Here is an 18,588-nt window from a genome sequence, read left to right as displayed (position 1 = left end):
TGGTTCAACATTCAAAGAAATCAGGAAACTGTTTCGGTTCTTTTCAGGATCTGTTTTTTAAAGAGCTTTCTCGTTCCCTCTGACAATCTGTACATGAGAAGGTTCAAGAAGGGAAGGCTGATCAGTGAAGGGTTATGGGCTCACTTTGCAGTACCTTTTTACATCTTAGATGTAATGAGAGAGACAGTAACTTGACATAGTTGCAGGTTCCTAAAGGATTATTGTGATTTGCTGACTGTGCTACTCACACAAAATACAGTTGTCTGAGACTGGTCACTTGAAAATTTTCACCTTCAGAGTTTCCTGAGTTGCATCTTGGCTTGTTTCTCTGTATTGATTTTGTTAGGTGGCTGGTTTAAGGCATCTTAATTCAGTTTTCCCCCCCAGCATATGCAGAAGTAGTTTTTCAGGTTGGCATTTTATTTGTAATTGATGAACATTATTGATTTAGAAGTTTCAAATTAGAGCTTCATAATTAAAACTTCAAATTACCTGCTAAGGTGTTGTAGGTGCAATAAGAATTTACTGCAGAATTCTTGAAGCAATCTATGGAAAAAAAACATAAATTAAAAATATATAGTAGGGAATGCTAAAGACTGGACTGTAGTATTTGAATAGTCTTGCTTTCTCCATCAAGTGTGGCACAGGAAGAAGAATGACAGCTGCTGAGCAATTTCTTATCTTCCTGCCTCTTGAGACAAATGCCATGCTGGCTTGTAGACTTTTGCCTTAAGGCAAAAATCATCTCTAACTGAGTTGGGAACTGACTACTGTAATGTATTTCTCCAGAGGGTTTGTGACCCAGAAATGTATCCAAAGTTGATGGCATTTTCTGAAAATGCAAAGTATTGGCAGCTTTTCTTTAAAGCTTGGAGTGGATTATTGTCGATGAGGTGAATGAGACAAAGGGCTGATAAGATTTTGCTTGACTTTCTGTTTCTTAGCTTGGTTTTAGGCAAAGAATGAAGTGTGCAAGTTTCTGTGTTTTGTCTTTGCAGGAACAATGGGGGAAGGCAAAGACTCTTATCTAAGAAGTCAAAATAACACAATAACAGCGTTAAAGGTTTTTAGTCTAGAGGATATAAAGCTGAAAACATGAGAATATTTAGGTATTTTCTAATTCCTAAAAGGAGAGGTGTTTAACACGAGTATGGGTTCTCTGCAGGTTGGGTTACAAGAAGTTAATGATGGGTATAAAACAAGTTGCCATTTGATGGTGAACAGTCCTTTAAAATCACTCGCAGATAATCACTTGACAAAAAATTGCAGTTTTGCACCACAAAACAATTTGTCTCCTGAAAAGATGGTGTCAACGTTTTCTTTCTACCTCTTCATTGTTTCATTAGCCCTGGATTTTCACAAGGTGTATTTTTACTAAATACTTTACTGGCAATCGATTGCCAATATCTGCTGCTATTGAAGCATCCTCGGGTATAAACTCTTAATAGTTTAAATACAGCAGATTTATACATTTGCTTCCTCTGTTTTATATCTGAAGGTTAACATCCTTCAGTGAGACACCATGTAAATAAAAAAGGAGACTTTACTGTGGCTATGTGTGTTAAAAATACGTTCTCTAAAGAGAATTCTTACTGTTCCTTCTTTTTTTTTTTTAACATCTTACTGCTCTTTAACTATTCCACATTTCTTTTTGTCCCATCTAAACAACACATGTTCTTATAGGTTTGAAAATTATCAATTTTGTTTAAAATCATGTTTTACTGGAGACACCTTTTATAGCTGGTTACATTAGATCTGATTTGTCTTAGAAATTTTGTTTTAGAATCATTCTGGATTGCAGCGAGGAATGACTTTCTCTTCTGGGTAGCCTTATACATGTTCCCTGATCTGTGTAGTCTGGTGATATTCGGAGGTACAGAACCAAATACATTGAAAGGGTGTATCTCTAAAATAGGTCACAGTGTTGCTATTCTGAAGCTCCCTTGAAGAGCACAGCACTGTCACTTGCTTTTCCATTAGCAAAGATGACACTTGTTAATCACGAGCATGATAATCGAGTTCTCTAGAGGAATATGGGAGAGATAAGGAATCTTCATACCATTCACAATAGGACTATGTTAGTTACATAATGCTTGCATTTTCATTTAGTAGGCTACTGGTATGATGATGTTAATTTATTTGACTTAAGTAATGGATGTGTGCCTGGAACTTGTATTAAGCAGGAAAGGAGGTACTTCAATTTATTCCCTCAAAATTATTTTCAGAGTAAAGATACGTAGAAGATACAGCACTAAGACTCAGCAAGGAGCAGCTCAAACTATTCATACACCTTTGAAAAATTGTGCCCTTTTTTCTGCATCTGTTGATTGTTATCCAGTAGTAAATCCTGGAGAAATTTGTTGTATGAAGCAAAAAGAAAATAATTTAGTTTGTTTTGTTAGGTTTTTTTTTAGCTTCTTGCCATCTTCCCTTCCTTCCTCCCTCATATTTATTTATAAAATATTTATGTGCTTGCATCACTGGCCACCTGCAGCATGAGCTGCAGTTCTACATTACCACTTACAGCGAGAAAACATTTCAGTGAGATGATTGCCTAATTGGCAGTATCCAACTGGGATGGAGTGGGGACAGAACATAATGTACAGATGAATGCTTAACAGCAATTAGTCCCAGGAGTGTAGCAAATGCTGTCTTTAAGTGGAATTTGTAGTTCCTTTTGAAATATTGGGTAGATGAATATAGAACTTGTTTTAAATTAAGACAGCAGAACTTTAAATCACTGTGCAAATTTCAGGGTAATACATAGTTGATAATGTAATATCAACTCACTATTCTTAGTTTTAATTCCAGTGTGTTATTTAGCAACTGCTACTGTCAAATAAGGCTTAAAAATATGAATACTACTAAGGTAATTTTACTTCTCTTTTAAAATTTGTGTGAGGTATTTCTAACATGATGCAAATATGTGCCCAGTAGCATTTCTTTTTTTAGTTAAAGTACTTTTAGCATAGAATTGATAGACCTTTTTTACACTCCAAATCAAAATTCAATAATCTTTTTACTGTTCAAGAAACACTTAACTATAAAAGTCCTTTTCTAAAAGGGAAAAGTCCTTATTAGTGTCTGCTGGTTAGAGACTAGTTGTAAAAATACCAGATGGATGTTAATTGCACTTTGTTGTCAAAAATTTAAGTGTAATGTGTGATGCAGTTGGTGCTTCTTGGCAATAAAATGTTTACTAATAGTCAAAGAACATGGAAAGACAACTTGTATATAGAAATGTGCAATGGTGTGGAGTTTCTCACCTGACTGTTCAGCATTATTGAAACGTAAATGAAATGAGTGAATGTGGTTATATTTTTCAAAATAGCTGTTTCATCCACAGGGATTGTGTTTTGAGCAAACCTGAATTGTGCTTCTCTTGGAGTAATTTCTTCCTCTCAGTTAAATTAATGTTTACAACTCTCTGACAAGGTGGTGCTACTGCCACAATGGTAGATGATTTACTAATGGCTCTTCAGACTTGTTTTCATGCTTGAATGTGTTTGAATGCTTTGAATGTGTTGAACAATAAGAATCTCTTTTCTTTCTAGCAAGACCTCATGACTTCTTTGATGCACAAACACTGGATGCTATAAGACATCGAGCCATCTGCTTTAATCTCTCAGCACACATAGAAAGTTTAGGAAAAGGCCACAGTGTTGTATTTCATAGTACTGTAAGTATACATGTTATGCATTCTCTTTGTTTACCTTTGTGTCTGAAAAGTCTAATCCTTCAGAAAGACTTCTGGTTGCCTCTTATTGCTGTAGTCATGTAATCAGAAATAAGTAATAGAGGGTGTTGTTGCTTTGTCCATTGCTATTCACAGACTATTCTGAGTTGGAAGGGACCCACAAGGATCGTCGAGTCCAACTCTTAAGTCAGTGGCCCGTGCAGGGGATTGAACCCACGACCTTGGCATTATTACAACCAAGTTTTTAACCAGATAGTGTTGGTAGTTGTTTTAGCTCCCAAATTGAAGGACTTGCTGGGACACACTTGGGGAAATATCTAACAGCAAGTACGTGTTGCAGGAAAATTTGGTTCTATCTTCTAAGTAACATCGTGGTTCTGATGGCATTTCCTTAGTCATGACTGACAGTGCTAATTGATCACAAGGAATGTTTTGGGTGTAATCGAATATTTAAAGATGCTGATCTGAAATTTGTGTTTATTCCCCCTTTTTTTCCAGTTTAAAAATGTCATCCTGAATAAATGTCTTCCTGTCCTCATTTTTTTCTTTTAATAAACTTACAAGAAAATGTCAGTGAATTGCTGGAAGGAGGCAATACCAGGTGGGAAATTGGCCTTTAGTCCTGTTTCCATATCCTGTTTTTGAATTTCTCTTGAGTTTGAGTAGGACAGACATCAGTATTAATTTAGAGAAGCTCAAAGCAGAGGAAAAGTACCGGATTGGAGTATTGAGATGAGAAGTTCAAAAAGCTCTATAACCTCAGGTTTTCTTAATCAAACTGGGAGATGTGGACATGGAAAAGGTAGAGACTCAGCTAAAGAAAAGAAGTAAGAGAGGGGGCAAAAAGAGGAGGGGTGGTTTTTAAATTGTCAGACAAATGCAAGATGGACTGCCATCCAAGGACTGACTGACATGTCTTCAGCTACAGCTTAATCATAACAGGATTCAAAGTTGTGAACTATCAGTCTCTTTCCATAAATAAAAGATGATTTTGTATGCATGAAACTTATTTCATCCTGTTCTATAAGACTGATGTTTGTTATAAATATCTGTGGCCTGTATTAGAAATTTTTTCCAAATGGTTACTCTTGAACTTTATGTGCACTGAGCTCCAGCTGCAAGTGGAGATTTGCAGGTGGTTTAGCTGTTACTGTATTTAAATCTCATTCTAGTTTTCCTGGCCAACATGGATCTTACAATGGTGTGAGAAAGTCAGATTCTCTTTCAATTCACAGCTTGCTTTAATCTGAAAGGTTATCCAGACAGATGACTCAGTTGTGGAAGCTCACTCTGTCTTTTGGAATAATTTCTAAGGAGGTGGATTAGAGGGAGGAATGTGCTCTAAAACTGCTCCAAATGAACTTGAAGGAAGTGGTGAAAATCCTCTTAGCTTATCGGTGCATGAGTCACTCGAGATGGTGGGAGGCTGATTAGACCTGAAATTGCTTAGACCTCAGCTGGGGGAGAGGTTGTACCAGTGGGAGAACTGCTCGAAGGTCCCAGCCTTGTGCTGCACTTGCCACCCTGTTTTGGTGCTGAATTGTGTGGGCCTGTGCTGGGCATCAGCCTAAAAGTGGCTTTCCAAAGAGAAGGCAGAGCAGAAGCAGCCCTGGGGGTGTGCACTGTGCAAATGATACCTCAGATGCAAACACATTCTGCTTCACTTTCAAGCATTAAGACATTGAATTTGAATGGTGACTGCCTGAATAGTATAAGTTTGTGTGGCCCACCTTAAGGTGAAGAAAATGTGTAATTATCAGGGGCATTAATTTGAAAGGGGAAAAATATGAAGATAAAATTGCCTTGCTGTCTGAAAAGGGACATGAATTATGTACCTTTATTTTTTTTATGCAGCATATAAATAATGTCAGCACAATGCAGTATTTTATAGGACAGATATCCTAATATGAAGAATTTCTAAGCAGTTGCTGTAGATACCTGTCAAGTACTTTTATTTATATATACTTTTTTTAAACCATCCTTTTCTTTGTAGATATGAAAAGCTTTAGAAATGTCGTCATCAATAAAAGCTTTTTCAAGGAATGTGTTTGCCATCCAGTGTTCCCCTTTGACTTGATTGACTTTTTTCCCTGCTTGTTTTTTTTTTTAATTGCAGTCAAATTCTTTGTACTTTAATTATCTGAATTGTCCTATGGAAAATGTCAAGCATTTCTGTTTAACCTAAAGACCAGATATCAGACTGATTAAAAAATGTAGCTTACAGGTGACTCTGTTGTGCTACCTCCTCCTTTGACATGGCTTGAATTAATTCTCTAAAATATTTCAGTAATAAACTTTTCTCTAGTTTCAGCTTTTTTAGCTGTTTCAGTCCAGTGATCTCATGTATTGAAACCAGTTACACGTGTTTTGAAATCTTTAAACTTTGTAACACAGTAAATGAATAAAGTGAAATACAGAGCCGTTTGTAGGGTGAAATTGTTTTCTTTTTCCAGAAGAGGTCAGCAGAACTCCATTTCTGATTCGAGACAACTGATGCACGTTTCCTTTAAATTCCGTTTTGTTTCTGGACAGTGCATGAAATGTAGGGGCTGTAGGAAGGATGTGTCTGAATAAAGCTGCAGTGAGCTTACATCTCCTGGCTGAACTGTGGGTTTAAGTGAAAAATCAACTCAAGTTCTTTACAGAACAGTTTCAAGTCCTCAGAGCATATTTATTGCAGACATACTGGATTTCTGCCATTTCTGTTGTAACTTTTGCAGGCTTAATCATAAAGCTCTGATCACAAGTGTCAAAATAGCAAATAATTTTTTGATTGCTTTTTGGCAATTTTGCATTTGTTTGCATCATAGCTGTGTTTCTGAAGGTGAGAGTCAAACCTCAGGGTCCTACAGCTAAAAACTGAATTATATGTAGGGGATCTGTGTGGTGGATCCTGTGAGCTGGTGTGAGAAACCATGAGAAGGCAGTTCTTACTCCTGGTCTGTGACTTAGTGATATGTACAGTTTACTTTATACAGAGTTAATACAACTTTGATCAAGTGAAACAGCTTGCTTGTTATGGATGTCCATGAAGAACAACAGTTTTGGGGCAAAAAAATAGGGAATTTGGTTTTAATTACCATTTATGTAATTATTATAGGTAATAGCTAAAAGAAAAGAAGATTCTGGAAAAATAAAGCTCTTGCTCCATTGGACACCTGAGGACATGTGAGTATATTGCCAGTGATATGTTACAGGATTTAAATGGGGAAGGATTTACGGTGGGGGGAAAGAACTGTGTGTCCCTAAATTATTTTGTGCCTTTGAATATTTAAATTAAAGTTAATATTTTAACAATGCTTTTCAAAAAGTGATTTAGAAATTTTTAAATACATAAGCAATGTCTAATTAATTATTTTTTTTTAACTTTTAAGTCTCTGGGCTCTGATATCAGTTCGGGTAAATTTGAATATGAATTTTTAATACATTTTGTCTGTACAGGTGTCTAATTATTGGGTGGGGATTTCAAGTTAGTTCTGCCAGTGTATACATACGAAAACTTATCACTGAAACAACTTTGTTTTACCCACTGTTCCATGATGATCCTAAAAATGCTGTTAGGTACTGAAAAATGTGCAACTGTCAGTGTAACAGTAGAACTCCAAGACTCTACCTGGATACCCCAGTTCAGCAGTGTAGTAACCACAGTGGGCGCTTTAAGGTATCCATGTCATATTGCTGCTGCTTTGGATTCTCCCACGGAACCTTGGAATACTCTTCCCACATGTTTGGCTGATTTTTTTGTCTTGCCTTTTTGAAATTTTGCTTTATTCCAAATCAGTAGTTTTGTGTGTGATGCAGGACAAAGGCACTGTCCTTGGGTAGGCTTGGGACATAGGAAATAGTACATATACTTGAGAAATAATTTATCTACTTTGAAATAGCTGGCTTCTCATCTTTATTCTGACACTTAAAAACCAATTTGATTTGGTGATGCTTTCACATGGTTGAGTGGGATGGTGATAAAGCTGTAGCATAACAGAAATTTATTTACCTTTGCTTTGGTGAAGAGGTTTAAATCACTCAGCTTTGTAGTGTCCCAAATCAGTCATGTGCAGTCGTGTGAACTTGGCACTGTAAGTTCATTATAACTTTTATTTGCAGAGGGCTGGGGTTGCTCATGTTATGTACAGCAGTGGTTGACATTTTGGTGGAATTTTGAAGTGTCTGCACTTTTTACTGCTCATTGGGGCACTTGGAGACTGCAGGTTTCATTTCAGCTTGGGAGACAATAATTAGTAAAAACATCTATTTGTTTATTCCATTTAGGAGAGCTGGCACTCCTGTATGTAACAGCATTCTGAAGTTATTATTTTTAAAATGTTGCAGATAGTCAGGTAATTGCAGTTAAAGATAGAAGGTATTCAAAAGTGTGTAGCACTCAGAACATGAAGAATAAAGGTAGCAGTTTTTTATTTTAATGCTGTCAAATGAGTTTTTTGATCATGCAGATGAATTCAGTATTAGAATGCCTGCACTGGAGAAGACAAGTTATTCTGAAAAGTTAAGACATTCCTGATAGAATATGGATTTGGTCAGTCAGGTCACAGGGATAATGTTTCACATTGCTGTTTCTTGGTCTTGGTTGGGTTAGGGAGAGGGTTTATTTCATGCAGTGAATGATGTAGTTTTGGATTACTGAATGTTCAGTAGATTGACTTTCATCTTGGTTATTACAGTTCAGAACAGCAAATGCCAAAGTGTCCTGGCAGTGCCATCAGCCTGGTTTGTATAGTGTGTCCTCTCACCACAGAGAAGTGCAGTGAAGTCACAGTGGTGACTTTCCATGGTGCTGAGCTGTTCAGCCTGAGCTTCAGATGGAGCTGGTAGTGATGATTTAACCTTTTATACTCTTGAGTCATCTTGAGAAACTGTTAAAGTGCTCAAGGTTACCTGTACATTAAGTATTTTTTCAGCAAAGTAGATCCTAGTCTTCTACTCATTTCCTAAACAAGAGGGAAATAACTTTTAATTTTTTACTTTAGAGTAGGGGTTTTTTCTTGGTGCCAGTACTTCTGAGCTTACTGAGTTTATTTAAATTTCAAATAGTCTTTGCATGTGAAAAGTTTTTTTTATTTGCTGTTTGTGTCATTTTACATCATTAACTACTGAAAATGTCTTCCAAATGTTTGTTCTCCAAAAACTGTTCTTGGCTTTATTTAAAAAAGTCTTACTATCCATAAGCCTTAGTGGATATATGGATTGTCTCCTGGGTTGTTCCTCCCCCTTTTTTTTTCCTTTTTATTTTATGCTTCTGCCCTCATCTGAAAAGTTTTGTTGGAGAAACTCCTTTTCCTGCTGGGAGAGAAGTTCTCAGTTTCATTTCATGTTTTGAGTAGCTTGATGAAAAAATTGAATTTGAGTGATAGCTAACCTTCATGGCTGCAAAATAGAGATTCAGTGAAATAATTTCCAAAAGTCTGTAAAGTTGCTGTTAGTTTTGGTCAGAGAAAGGGCTCTTACATTTAGCTGGTTTTAAGTGTTGGGTTTCTCAATTTGAAACTTATTTCAAAGAGTTAGATCTTAACTGCAAACATAAACTTTTCCCCCAACCTAAAATTAATCTTTGGCTTCTAGGACATGTAAAAAATGTAAAAAGAAATTTTAAAACCCCAAAGAAAACAAAACCCCACAAACGCAAATGACTGTGGGCTAAAAAGAATTGCAGGGGTTTGTTGGGGTTTGGGTGGGAATTTTTTGTTTGTGGGTTTTTTGTCTTTTAGGAGAGTTGCCTCCCTTTGTTTGGCTTTTTTTTCTTTCGTTTCTTCCTCAATTTTTTCCCAGTAGTGGAAACAAAATGGATCCTTTGTTTGTGCTGCACAGCCCTGGCAGGAAGGCCCATTTTCAGTAAGACACTGCTGAGCTCTGCAAGCCCTGTGTCTCTCTTAATAAAGTGTCACCTGAAAACCTCAGCAGGGCCTTAAGAGCCCAGTGTATGCCTGTTAAAAGTAGCAATAATGCAAGAGGCCACTCTGAATTAGGTGTGTTTGGTCTCAAATAATCAAAGTGCAAGATGGAGATAATTGTGTATGTGCTCTGCAGCCTCTTCATAAGTTTCACTGCTACTGGCACTGAAGCAACAATTCCTTTCAAACTCTAAAGACCAAGTTTTATTTCGTCTCACAATGAGAGCTGTTACATAGCCAAAATATTTTGTGGTGATTGCCTGGATTTTCTCAGGAGATACTAAAATGATTAACTTCAGCAAGATTGGAGCATTTTGAGGTTGAAACCTTGAACTTGGAGCAAGTAAATTAACGTAACATGAAACTCAGTGTCTGCTTTATGTTCTGTCCTTGACTTTTTAAAAAATATCAAAGAATTTTATGCCCAGTAAAATAAAATATTTTCAAAGATATGGTTGTTTTTTCCAGCTACCCATTTTCACATTAGATAGTTAAAATGCCATTAGCATTGTGTGTTTGGTTTAGCATTCTTCTGGAATAATCTCAATTCTGATAGTATCTTTTTTACACTGAGAACTTGAAAAACTTTGAAGTGTAACATGTAGAGATTGGGAGTCTTTCCTCATTCCAGTGAAGATGCTTTTTAACCAGGGAAATGTGGAGATTACTTAAAAAAACCTTCATATGTACTAGTTTACCACATAATTTTATGGTAAGAAAAGCAGTTGATCTTTTTTGAATATTTTTATTTTATTTATTTATTCATAGTCTGCCTGATGTGTGGGTAAATGAAAGTGAGCGACATCAGTTAAAAACTAAAGTAGTTCATTTATCAAAACTACCAAAAGATACTGCCTTGCTTCTGGACCCAAACATATACAGGTAACATCTTAATTTTGAAACTTTCTTTACTTGAATGTAATCTTAAGCCTCACTTAACTTTTTGACGTTGGAAAATCAGGGTTGCTCATGTACTACACACCAGATCAGGGAGCCTTGATATTGGAAACGTCCAGGAGTTAAGTTCTGAGGTCTTAAGTTATTTCAGAATTACTTCTTGAACTGAACTCTAGTTACTGAGAAACGGGCAATGTGTGTATTTACCAAGTGTATTTTACTTTTTTGTGCTTGGTGTACAGAAATTCTAGTAAAGGAGGTACATACAGTGGAATCCTGAAAGATCACTTCTGTTAAGATCACATACTGGTTTGTATACCAATTTTTTTAAAGTCCAAATTTATCTTTCCATATTTTATATTCAACTGTAATACATGCAGTATTACCTTGAAATCTGTACTTGTATTCAAGTACTGTTATTTTTTAATACAAGATTCTTTATTAGGGGGACAGAAGGGGACAGTATGTGTTACTTGCCTTTAAGCTACTTTCACATTTGTGTTTCTAGGCCTTCAGATTGGCTTCTAATCCATCTGGTTTCTAATAATTTCCTGATTTTCCCCTCCCTCTTTATTAGTGTGTTCATGTAATTGTCAATACCCACAGTTCTGTGTGTGTACAGTTTTTAAAGGTAATCTGAAATGCTTTGTTCATTCTTAAATTTTGAATGTCCAAAGATAAAAATTCATGAAAATGGGTCATGAAAAATAAAAAAAGTTTTCTCTGCCATAACAGAAGTTCAGTGTTCTGGTGTTTCTTCCTTAACATCCAATGACAGAGTGTCTAAAGGTGTAAACAGAACACTAACCTGAGTCTTGTAATGCAAATAAGCCTTTCAGTTCACCTTTAATATTCAGTATATTTCACTAATCAAATTAATGAAAATTGGGTTTACAGTATGAAAATAAATCATGCTATATCTGCTATCTTTGTAAATGTAATTTTTTAAAATGCCTCAGTACATGAATTGATGTGATCATAAACTGTTATAAGGAAATTGGAATTGATTGTGTGTTTTAAAACTGCTTAACATAGTGACTTTTATAATCTGTGAGGTGTTAAAAATTTTATATTGTTCACCTATGCTGAATTTCATAGATCAGTTTTCTTTGAAAGGAAACAACCTTTTACACTAAAAATGTAATGATCTTTGGTATTAAGTCCTTGAAGAAAAATGAGCAAAGCTTTATACCTCTCCAAAATAAAATTAAGGGCCCCACACAGTGTTATACTCAATTTTTAACAGTGTGGATCAGTGTGTGATTGAAATGAGCTTTTGGGACCAACTGAGGGATATGGAAGACATAAAATTGGAAGACTGAAACTTTGCAAGGGAAAAAGGTAGTTATAGGAATTCAGTGGCAGAGATTAATGTCATGCTAAAATGATGGCTTTAATAGAAAGTTTGAAATAATTACCTGAAATTGTATGCTGATGTGAGATCATCTGAAATGGCTTTCAGTATTAATCAAATAAAATGAAAGCAGATTTTATATGGTTGTGATTTCATATTATATTCTAGCTGGCTGAAATTTACATCTCAGTGTGTTAATGTCAACCTGTACCATCTTCTTTTACAGAACAATGCCCCAGAAGAGGTTGAAGAGGTAAAAACCAAGCAAGTGGGGATATCTGCAGTCTTAGTCACTGACAATGGATTTAGAAATAAAGTTGCACATTAGTCAAATCCCATCCTTTTTTTTTTCCTAGATAAATATTTATGCTTAGTGTAAACATTCTGTGAATGAAGTTGATGCTTCCGTGGAATATATATTAATATATTACTGTATATCCACATTTTCATGGAATGGTACAGTGGGAGACTGAGCAAACACTCTTCTGGCAACTTAGTGGAACAACTAAAAGGCTTTGCATGCTTGCTTCTTTAAGCTGCTTTTTTCTTTAGTGAATACAGTAGTCTATATTGATGAAAAGAAAAAGTAACCATCACTGTTTACTCACAATTCCCAGGAGAACTGTTAACAAGCTATTGGGCTTCTTGTCAATGTTAACTAAATATATCACGTGCCAGGCAATAGAACAGCTACCAAGGGATTATCCTGTTGCCCTTTGAGTATGGTGAATAGTAATCATTTGTCATTTGTAATCTTGTGTCCTTTTGCAGATCCCTGAAATATGTTGGATTATGATGTTTAAACAAATGTTGATGGAATGCTTGTCTTTTCCAGTCAACTATGAATACATATAGTACGGTTTAAAAGATGTTAAGAGTGTTGCAGTATGTCTGACCCCTTTTCAGGAGTAGTGTAGTATGTTAATAAGATCTGCTTTGATGTGATCCGTATCAATGGACGGGTTTTGAGAAACCTCTACGTAAGCAGTTAGTGTTATTGGTGATTTATTTTGCTTTTTTTGACCCTTTAGGATCCCCCTTCACTTGTAAAGTATACTTTATTTGGCCTAATGTTTTCTAGATGTAAAGAAAATGGTATTTTTTAAAAAAAATAATCTAGAAATTCAATCCTTTATGCACCAAAGTTGGCTTTGAAAAGGAAAGTAAAATCATTTTCTTGCTTAATAAGCAAGAAGCTGTGGATTTTTTTTAACTGACAAATAGAGATGCGTCTAACCTGTTAGTCTTTGTATGGAGACAAAAATGTTGCATATAGATAATAGGACATTGCTTGTAAATATTTCAGCAGATTTGTAATATATTTTTATATTATGAAATGTACTGTAGATGTTTTTCTAGAGGCATGAAAGTTAAAATGTATATATTACGGTAGAAATAATATTGAAGGATATTGTTATTCACTAGTGCTGCCAGAAGAATTGTTTAAAAAAAGCACCTTCCTTAACAGTAAAAAACCCCTTCTTTTACATACCTAAGGGACTATATACTACTGTTAATATCTGTTGTAAGAACAAAAATGCATTGAACATCCTTCCCAGAAATCTTAGAGGGATGAATAGTACCCATAATTAATTCATGGCACTCCTTTCTAATAGTGAACACAAAATTAGTTTTTTCCGTACTGTTGGAAGGAACTAATATGTAAAATTTGTATGGATATATGCAGTCAAACTGCAGAGTTAGTCCTCCTTATTGGGGAGGAATTTACTACAGTGAAACTATTAACCAGCAGTTTTTACACTAAATTTTTATTAAATAGATTAAAACTTAAAGTAACCCTTTGGTTGCAGAAGTGAGCATATCCTAATGTAATACAAATGCATTCTGCATTGGTACTGACTCGAGTCTTGCTGAGCTCTAGTGGGTTAAAAATGTTACTTATATACACAAAAAATTAATCTTATCAAACGATATGAAGTGCAGATTAAAAGCACCACTAATATAAGATGTTCTGGAATGGTTGTTTAATAAGGGTATTATTCATAAAATCTGTAGTGATGTGACTTTATTTTTGAAAAAAATGCAGTGTTTTGGTTTTTTATTTTTTGCTTGAGCACTTCACCTACTGCTTTTTCTGTACCTATAAAGTAATCCGTAATCTTTGTTTCTTTTTTTTGAATTTGTTATAAAATTGCCAAATAGAAGTGTTTCAGATATAGTTTGTATTTGTATTTTTTTTAATTTTATTGCTTCATGAGTTTCTTGTAAGTCATTTATAATTGACAGATGATTGTAGACCTTGCCTGAGTATTTTTTCTAATAAAACAAAACAAACAAACCTCATGAGCTTCACAGTTGTGAGATTTCAATGAAGTTCAAACATAAAAATGACACTGTCTCTGTTTCCTCTGGAAGCTGTAACTCATGTACCTTTACAAAATGGGGATTTCCTGGATTCAAGTCATGTGTCGTTCGTGTAAACTGTGCCTCTTCTTGGGTTTGAGAAAACCATTATCTGGTCTTCTCATGATACACTTTCTGCTTTGTAAGGAAAAATCAATTTAAATTCAAATCAGCTGTGAAGAAATGGATACATTGGGATTAAACTTTCTGTAGTAGTGAAAAGGTAAGTGGATTTATGACTGGTTTTTACCTTGAAGTTACCAATGTGAATTGCTATAACTATCTATGCTTGAAAGTTGTCTGTATTCTACAAAATATGGAATTACTTGGTGGCATTTTGTTTCAAATGATGGTCATGTCTCTCAGAAGCTCTGCTGCAGTTTTTGTGTGTGTCCCTGGGGAATTTCACTTTTGCTGGAGTACCAGGTACATGGAATTAGCACAGAGTCCTGGGGGACATGGATCATTTCGTTCTGAAAATAATCTTATGTTCTTATTAGTGGAAAGTGTTAATGAATTAATTTGCCTCTCCCCTTTTAAATGATTCCCTGTACTTTTTTGGGGGATGTTTGGGAGGTAAGACACAGATTTCTTCCTGTCTTTCTCAAGAACAGTTTTTTAAAAATAGATTTTCCAAATACCTGCAGATTGCATTCCCTCCCAGATGGACTGTTTATTTTCTTTGTAGGGAAATGTCAGCTCTTTGAAAGTCATACTTTTCAGGAGTTGCAGTGCACGCAAATATCTGCCTCGAAAATCAGCAGTCCTTTTGGAATGTGTTGGCTTGAATTTGACAGTTTTCTAAAGGTGAATAACGGGATTTTTGAGTGATGAGTGCTGTTTTGGGATCAAAGACCATCTCTGCCTTTTGCTAAGTGGATGGAAATTCTTGTCTGGGAAAACTTCCGAACATTTGGGCACAGCACACAGCTGACTGATACTGGATATTACTCTGTTTACTAAAGCACTTTAATAGAGCAGAAACAGATTAGTTATTTTGTAATACTTACATTGCATATGATTTTCGCAAGTTACTGTGAGTTTTTGGTTTGTTGGGGGGTTTTTTTGGTTGTTTTTTTTTTGTTTTGTTCTGTTTTGTTTTTGGTTTTTTTCAGATTTTGGCCAAATTGTGCAATAGGTAGCACTGTATTTTTCCTGACTTCTGTAATCCGATAAGAAATTACATCTGCAGTTTTCCAATTTAAATTACACATTAATTCTTCACTAGTTTCATTTGGGAACAAATAAGTTAGTTGTGTTGTTTTTAATAATAGAAATTCAAGTTGTGGATTTCTGTTCCTTTCAGCTTTTCAGTGCAGCATATGAACTGATTATTGCAGAGAACTGGTCTTACATAACACTCCAGTCTGATATCCATGATTTATTCTCAATGCTTTCTTTCCTTAGCATTTTAAACTTGTGAATGAATGTATCATAAGTATTTCTCATGTCAGATTAATATATGACAAGTGCAACAGAAAATCATGTAACAGGAAAGCCGGCTTGAAAGAAGTAGCTGAATCTATGGCTTCTTCCAGCCATTTTTTCTAAGTTGTTAGGTGGACACTCTGAATGGCTGCTATTGCACATGGCTCTGAAGGAAAAATGGCAGTTTGATCCCTAAAACAAGATATTGTTAACAAAACATTCCAACAGCAGAAGATGGTCTTAACATCACATGGATTTCCTCAGTCAAGCAAAGGTGCCCTTAAGATCTGATAGTTATCCTGCTGTTTACTTACTCTAAGCAAAGAACTCTGGTTAACAGAACTCTGGTTAACTCTGTTGCTTCAACTTTGAATAAAAATTTCTGCATTATGTGGTAGTGAGGGGTAACCTCACCAGCACTACTAGTAGTAGTATGTTAGAAAAAATACTGTAAAATGTCAAGAATATCCATTTGTTTCCTGCATTTTTAGCAAGGACCTTTTTTAAAAATTTTGTGTTCTTGTAATTAAATAATGTAAATCCAGACTAAAATAATGAATTCCGATATTACTACAGCTGTAGTCTCCTAGTGCTTGTAATGAGAAGTATCAGATACAAATACTAGAGGTGAATCTCTCAAAGTGTATTTATGAGAAGAATTATTAGTGTTAAAGGGCTTCACTATTTTAGTCTCCGTTATAATTTTTCTTCTTTGTAAGGATGAACCTAAAATCTGACAAAAAATGAAACCTCATAGTCCTTGAAGATTCATGATTCTTCAGCTATCAATTGTGTCATGTTTCCCTGAATACAGCTGACAAAGTAGAAAAAACAAGTAGATATATATCTGCTGTCAAATCTCAGGTTATCTCCCAGAGGGGTGAAAATCAGACTTAATGTTTTCTGTTGAAAGCATTGGTTCTGGCAGACAGGAGCTGTGAATTTACTTTTTCCAGATAAGAAACTGGTGATGTGCATAGACCAGTGTTGCAAACTGTATTTTTGTGTTTTGACTGGCAGTGGCAACTCTTGAGAATTTGTTTTCCTACTGTATTAGAACCGCTGTCGTTACAGTGAGAAATTCTGCCAGACTGTATGTCCATGTGGCTTAATTGTTATATTACAGTATGCAGTACTGTGAAAAGTGACAGAGTATGGATTTTTCTTCAATTTAATAAAAGATGTAGTTGCCTCTTAAGGCTTTGTAATACTTCAAATTTAACCAACTTGGTTGTTACTGTCCAGTACTTTCCATGCTAATCTGTTTACAGTGTCATAGCACACAGTGATACAAGTGTGGACCAAAGAAAAGTTCCTTATGTACCCACAGTTGTTGCATTCCCTAATTCCTGAAAACTTGTATTGCAACCTCAAAGTACATTTATTTGTAATTTATTGAATTATTTAAGAATATATACCAGTTCAAGTATCTGGCAGCTTACTGTCGTTTTCAGGGATGAGAACAGAAGTGCTCTGGAATTACCTGTTGTTATCCACAAGGGTCCTTTGTGCTGAGCTATCCTGTTGGAGCTGGACATATCCCAATAGTGGATGTTGTCTTGCACACAATGTGGAACAAGAGGGGAAGGAGATGCTCCTTGTGAGTTTGGGAGCTGTTGAAGTTTGAAGGTTCATGATACCGTGCTCAGCTCTAGACTGAAAGGAGCTGTGACCTAGATACCTCTTTTAAGGCTCTGCTTTATTTTTTTTATCTTCTATTTTCTCATATTTTAAGGCAAAAAGAAAAGCAACATTCTGGTCTAGCCTGTTTTGGTCCAGTGCTGTTTTGCTGTCAGTTCTACATCAATGAGGTTCTCATTTTCCCCTTATCTCCCACATGCCCTTCAATCTCTCATTCTTTCCTAGAGAAGAGTTGACATCAAGATGTCTTTGATGGCACAATGTAACTTACAGTGGAGTAAGGAAATTTAGTTCTAAGTGTAAAGAGAATAAAATTGTGTTGCTTGCATACTAAAAGTGGGCTTTTTGATTGACAGCTATGGATAAATTCAACTCTTGCAGTTGTTCTGGAAGATTAATATGCTGTGATTGATGCTACGTTGTTTGTTTTTACTAATTCTAAAAATGGCCCTTTGAACTTTGAAAAATACTCCACGGTAGTTAAGTAACAAATACTGAGTAATATGATAAATTTGTTTAATTCATCCCAAATGAGAGATAATTGCTGATAGCATCCCCCTGGTGTTGGCTTGCATACAGGAGATTGGAGTACTGTCTACTGGATGCTGCTCAAAAGTATTGTCAAATTTCAATAGCCTTTTTTCTTGGTATTTTGCTGTTTGTAGTCTCAGTGGAGGGAGGATGTGAGATCCCCTCATATTTTCTGCGAAGAGCTGCCTCTGAGACAGTCAGTAGCTTTCTGACTAATTGAAGGAAGCAAGAGTAAGACTTTGAGAAAAAGAGAGTTAAGTAGGACAAAAAAGGAAGGGGTAATTTTAACAATTATAAAAGAATACAAAAAAAAAGAGACGCACAATGAAATTGCTCACCATCGATGCCTAGCCCATCCATGAGCACTGGGCTGCCACCCCCTGACCAATTTCTCCCAGTTTTGGTGTTCAGCATCACTTGCTGTGGTGTGGGACATCCTTTTGGTCACCTGTGGTCAGCTGTCCCTCTGCACCCCCAGCCCACTCATTGGCAGGGCAGCAGGAGAAACTGACAAGTCCTTGACTTAGTGTAAGCACTGCTCAGCTACAATGAAAACCAGTGTGTTACCAGTCCTGTTCTCATTCTAAGTCCAGAACAGCTCTGGACCAGCTACTAGGAAGACAACTCTATGCCAGCCAAACCAGGACATAGTACTAGAAGTTTAATGTCCCTGTCCAGACTCAGAGATCTCCTATTTCTCAGTGTTGTGGCTCAGTCAAGTTTTTTGGCTTGTTTCACCCGTGACATGTCTAAGCTCACGTACTTCAGTG

General features: G+C 35.8%; 1 protein-coding gene across 2 annotated transcripts in view; it reads left to right on the top strand.

Annotated features, from left to right (window-relative positions):
* The window catches only part of AEBP2 (AE binding protein 2), a 45,691-nt gene extending 31,533 nt beyond the window's left edge, over positions 1-14,158 (top strand). The window contains exons 5-9 of one of the 2 annotated variants that reach the window (XM_071551355.1): positions 3,555-3,679; positions 6,798-6,865; positions 10,372-10,485; positions 10,743-10,809; positions 12,081-14,158. In XM_071551355.1, the coding sequence (XP_071407456.1) occupies positions 3,555-3,679; positions 6,798-6,865; positions 10,372-10,485; positions 10,743-10,797 (362 nt within the window). In that variant the 3' untranslated portion in view covers positions 10,798-10,809; positions 12,081-14,158. The remainder of the gene's footprint in view (positions 1-3,554; positions 3,680-6,797; positions 6,866-10,371; positions 10,486-10,742; positions 10,810-12,080) is intronic. The other variant, XM_071551356.1, reaches the window with a different exon arrangement.
* The last annotated feature ends 4,430 nt before the right edge of the window (positions 14,159-18,588 follow it).

Source organism: Pithys albifrons, chromosome 3 (assembly GCF_047495875.1).
Source record: "Pithys albifrons albifrons isolate INPA30051 chromosome 3, PitAlb_v1, whole genome shotgun sequence".
Classification (NCBI taxonomy): domain Eukaryota; kingdom Metazoa; phylum Chordata; class Aves; order Passeriformes; family Thamnophilidae; genus Pithys; species Pithys albifrons.
This window is presented reverse-complemented; position numbering and strand designations above follow the sequence as displayed.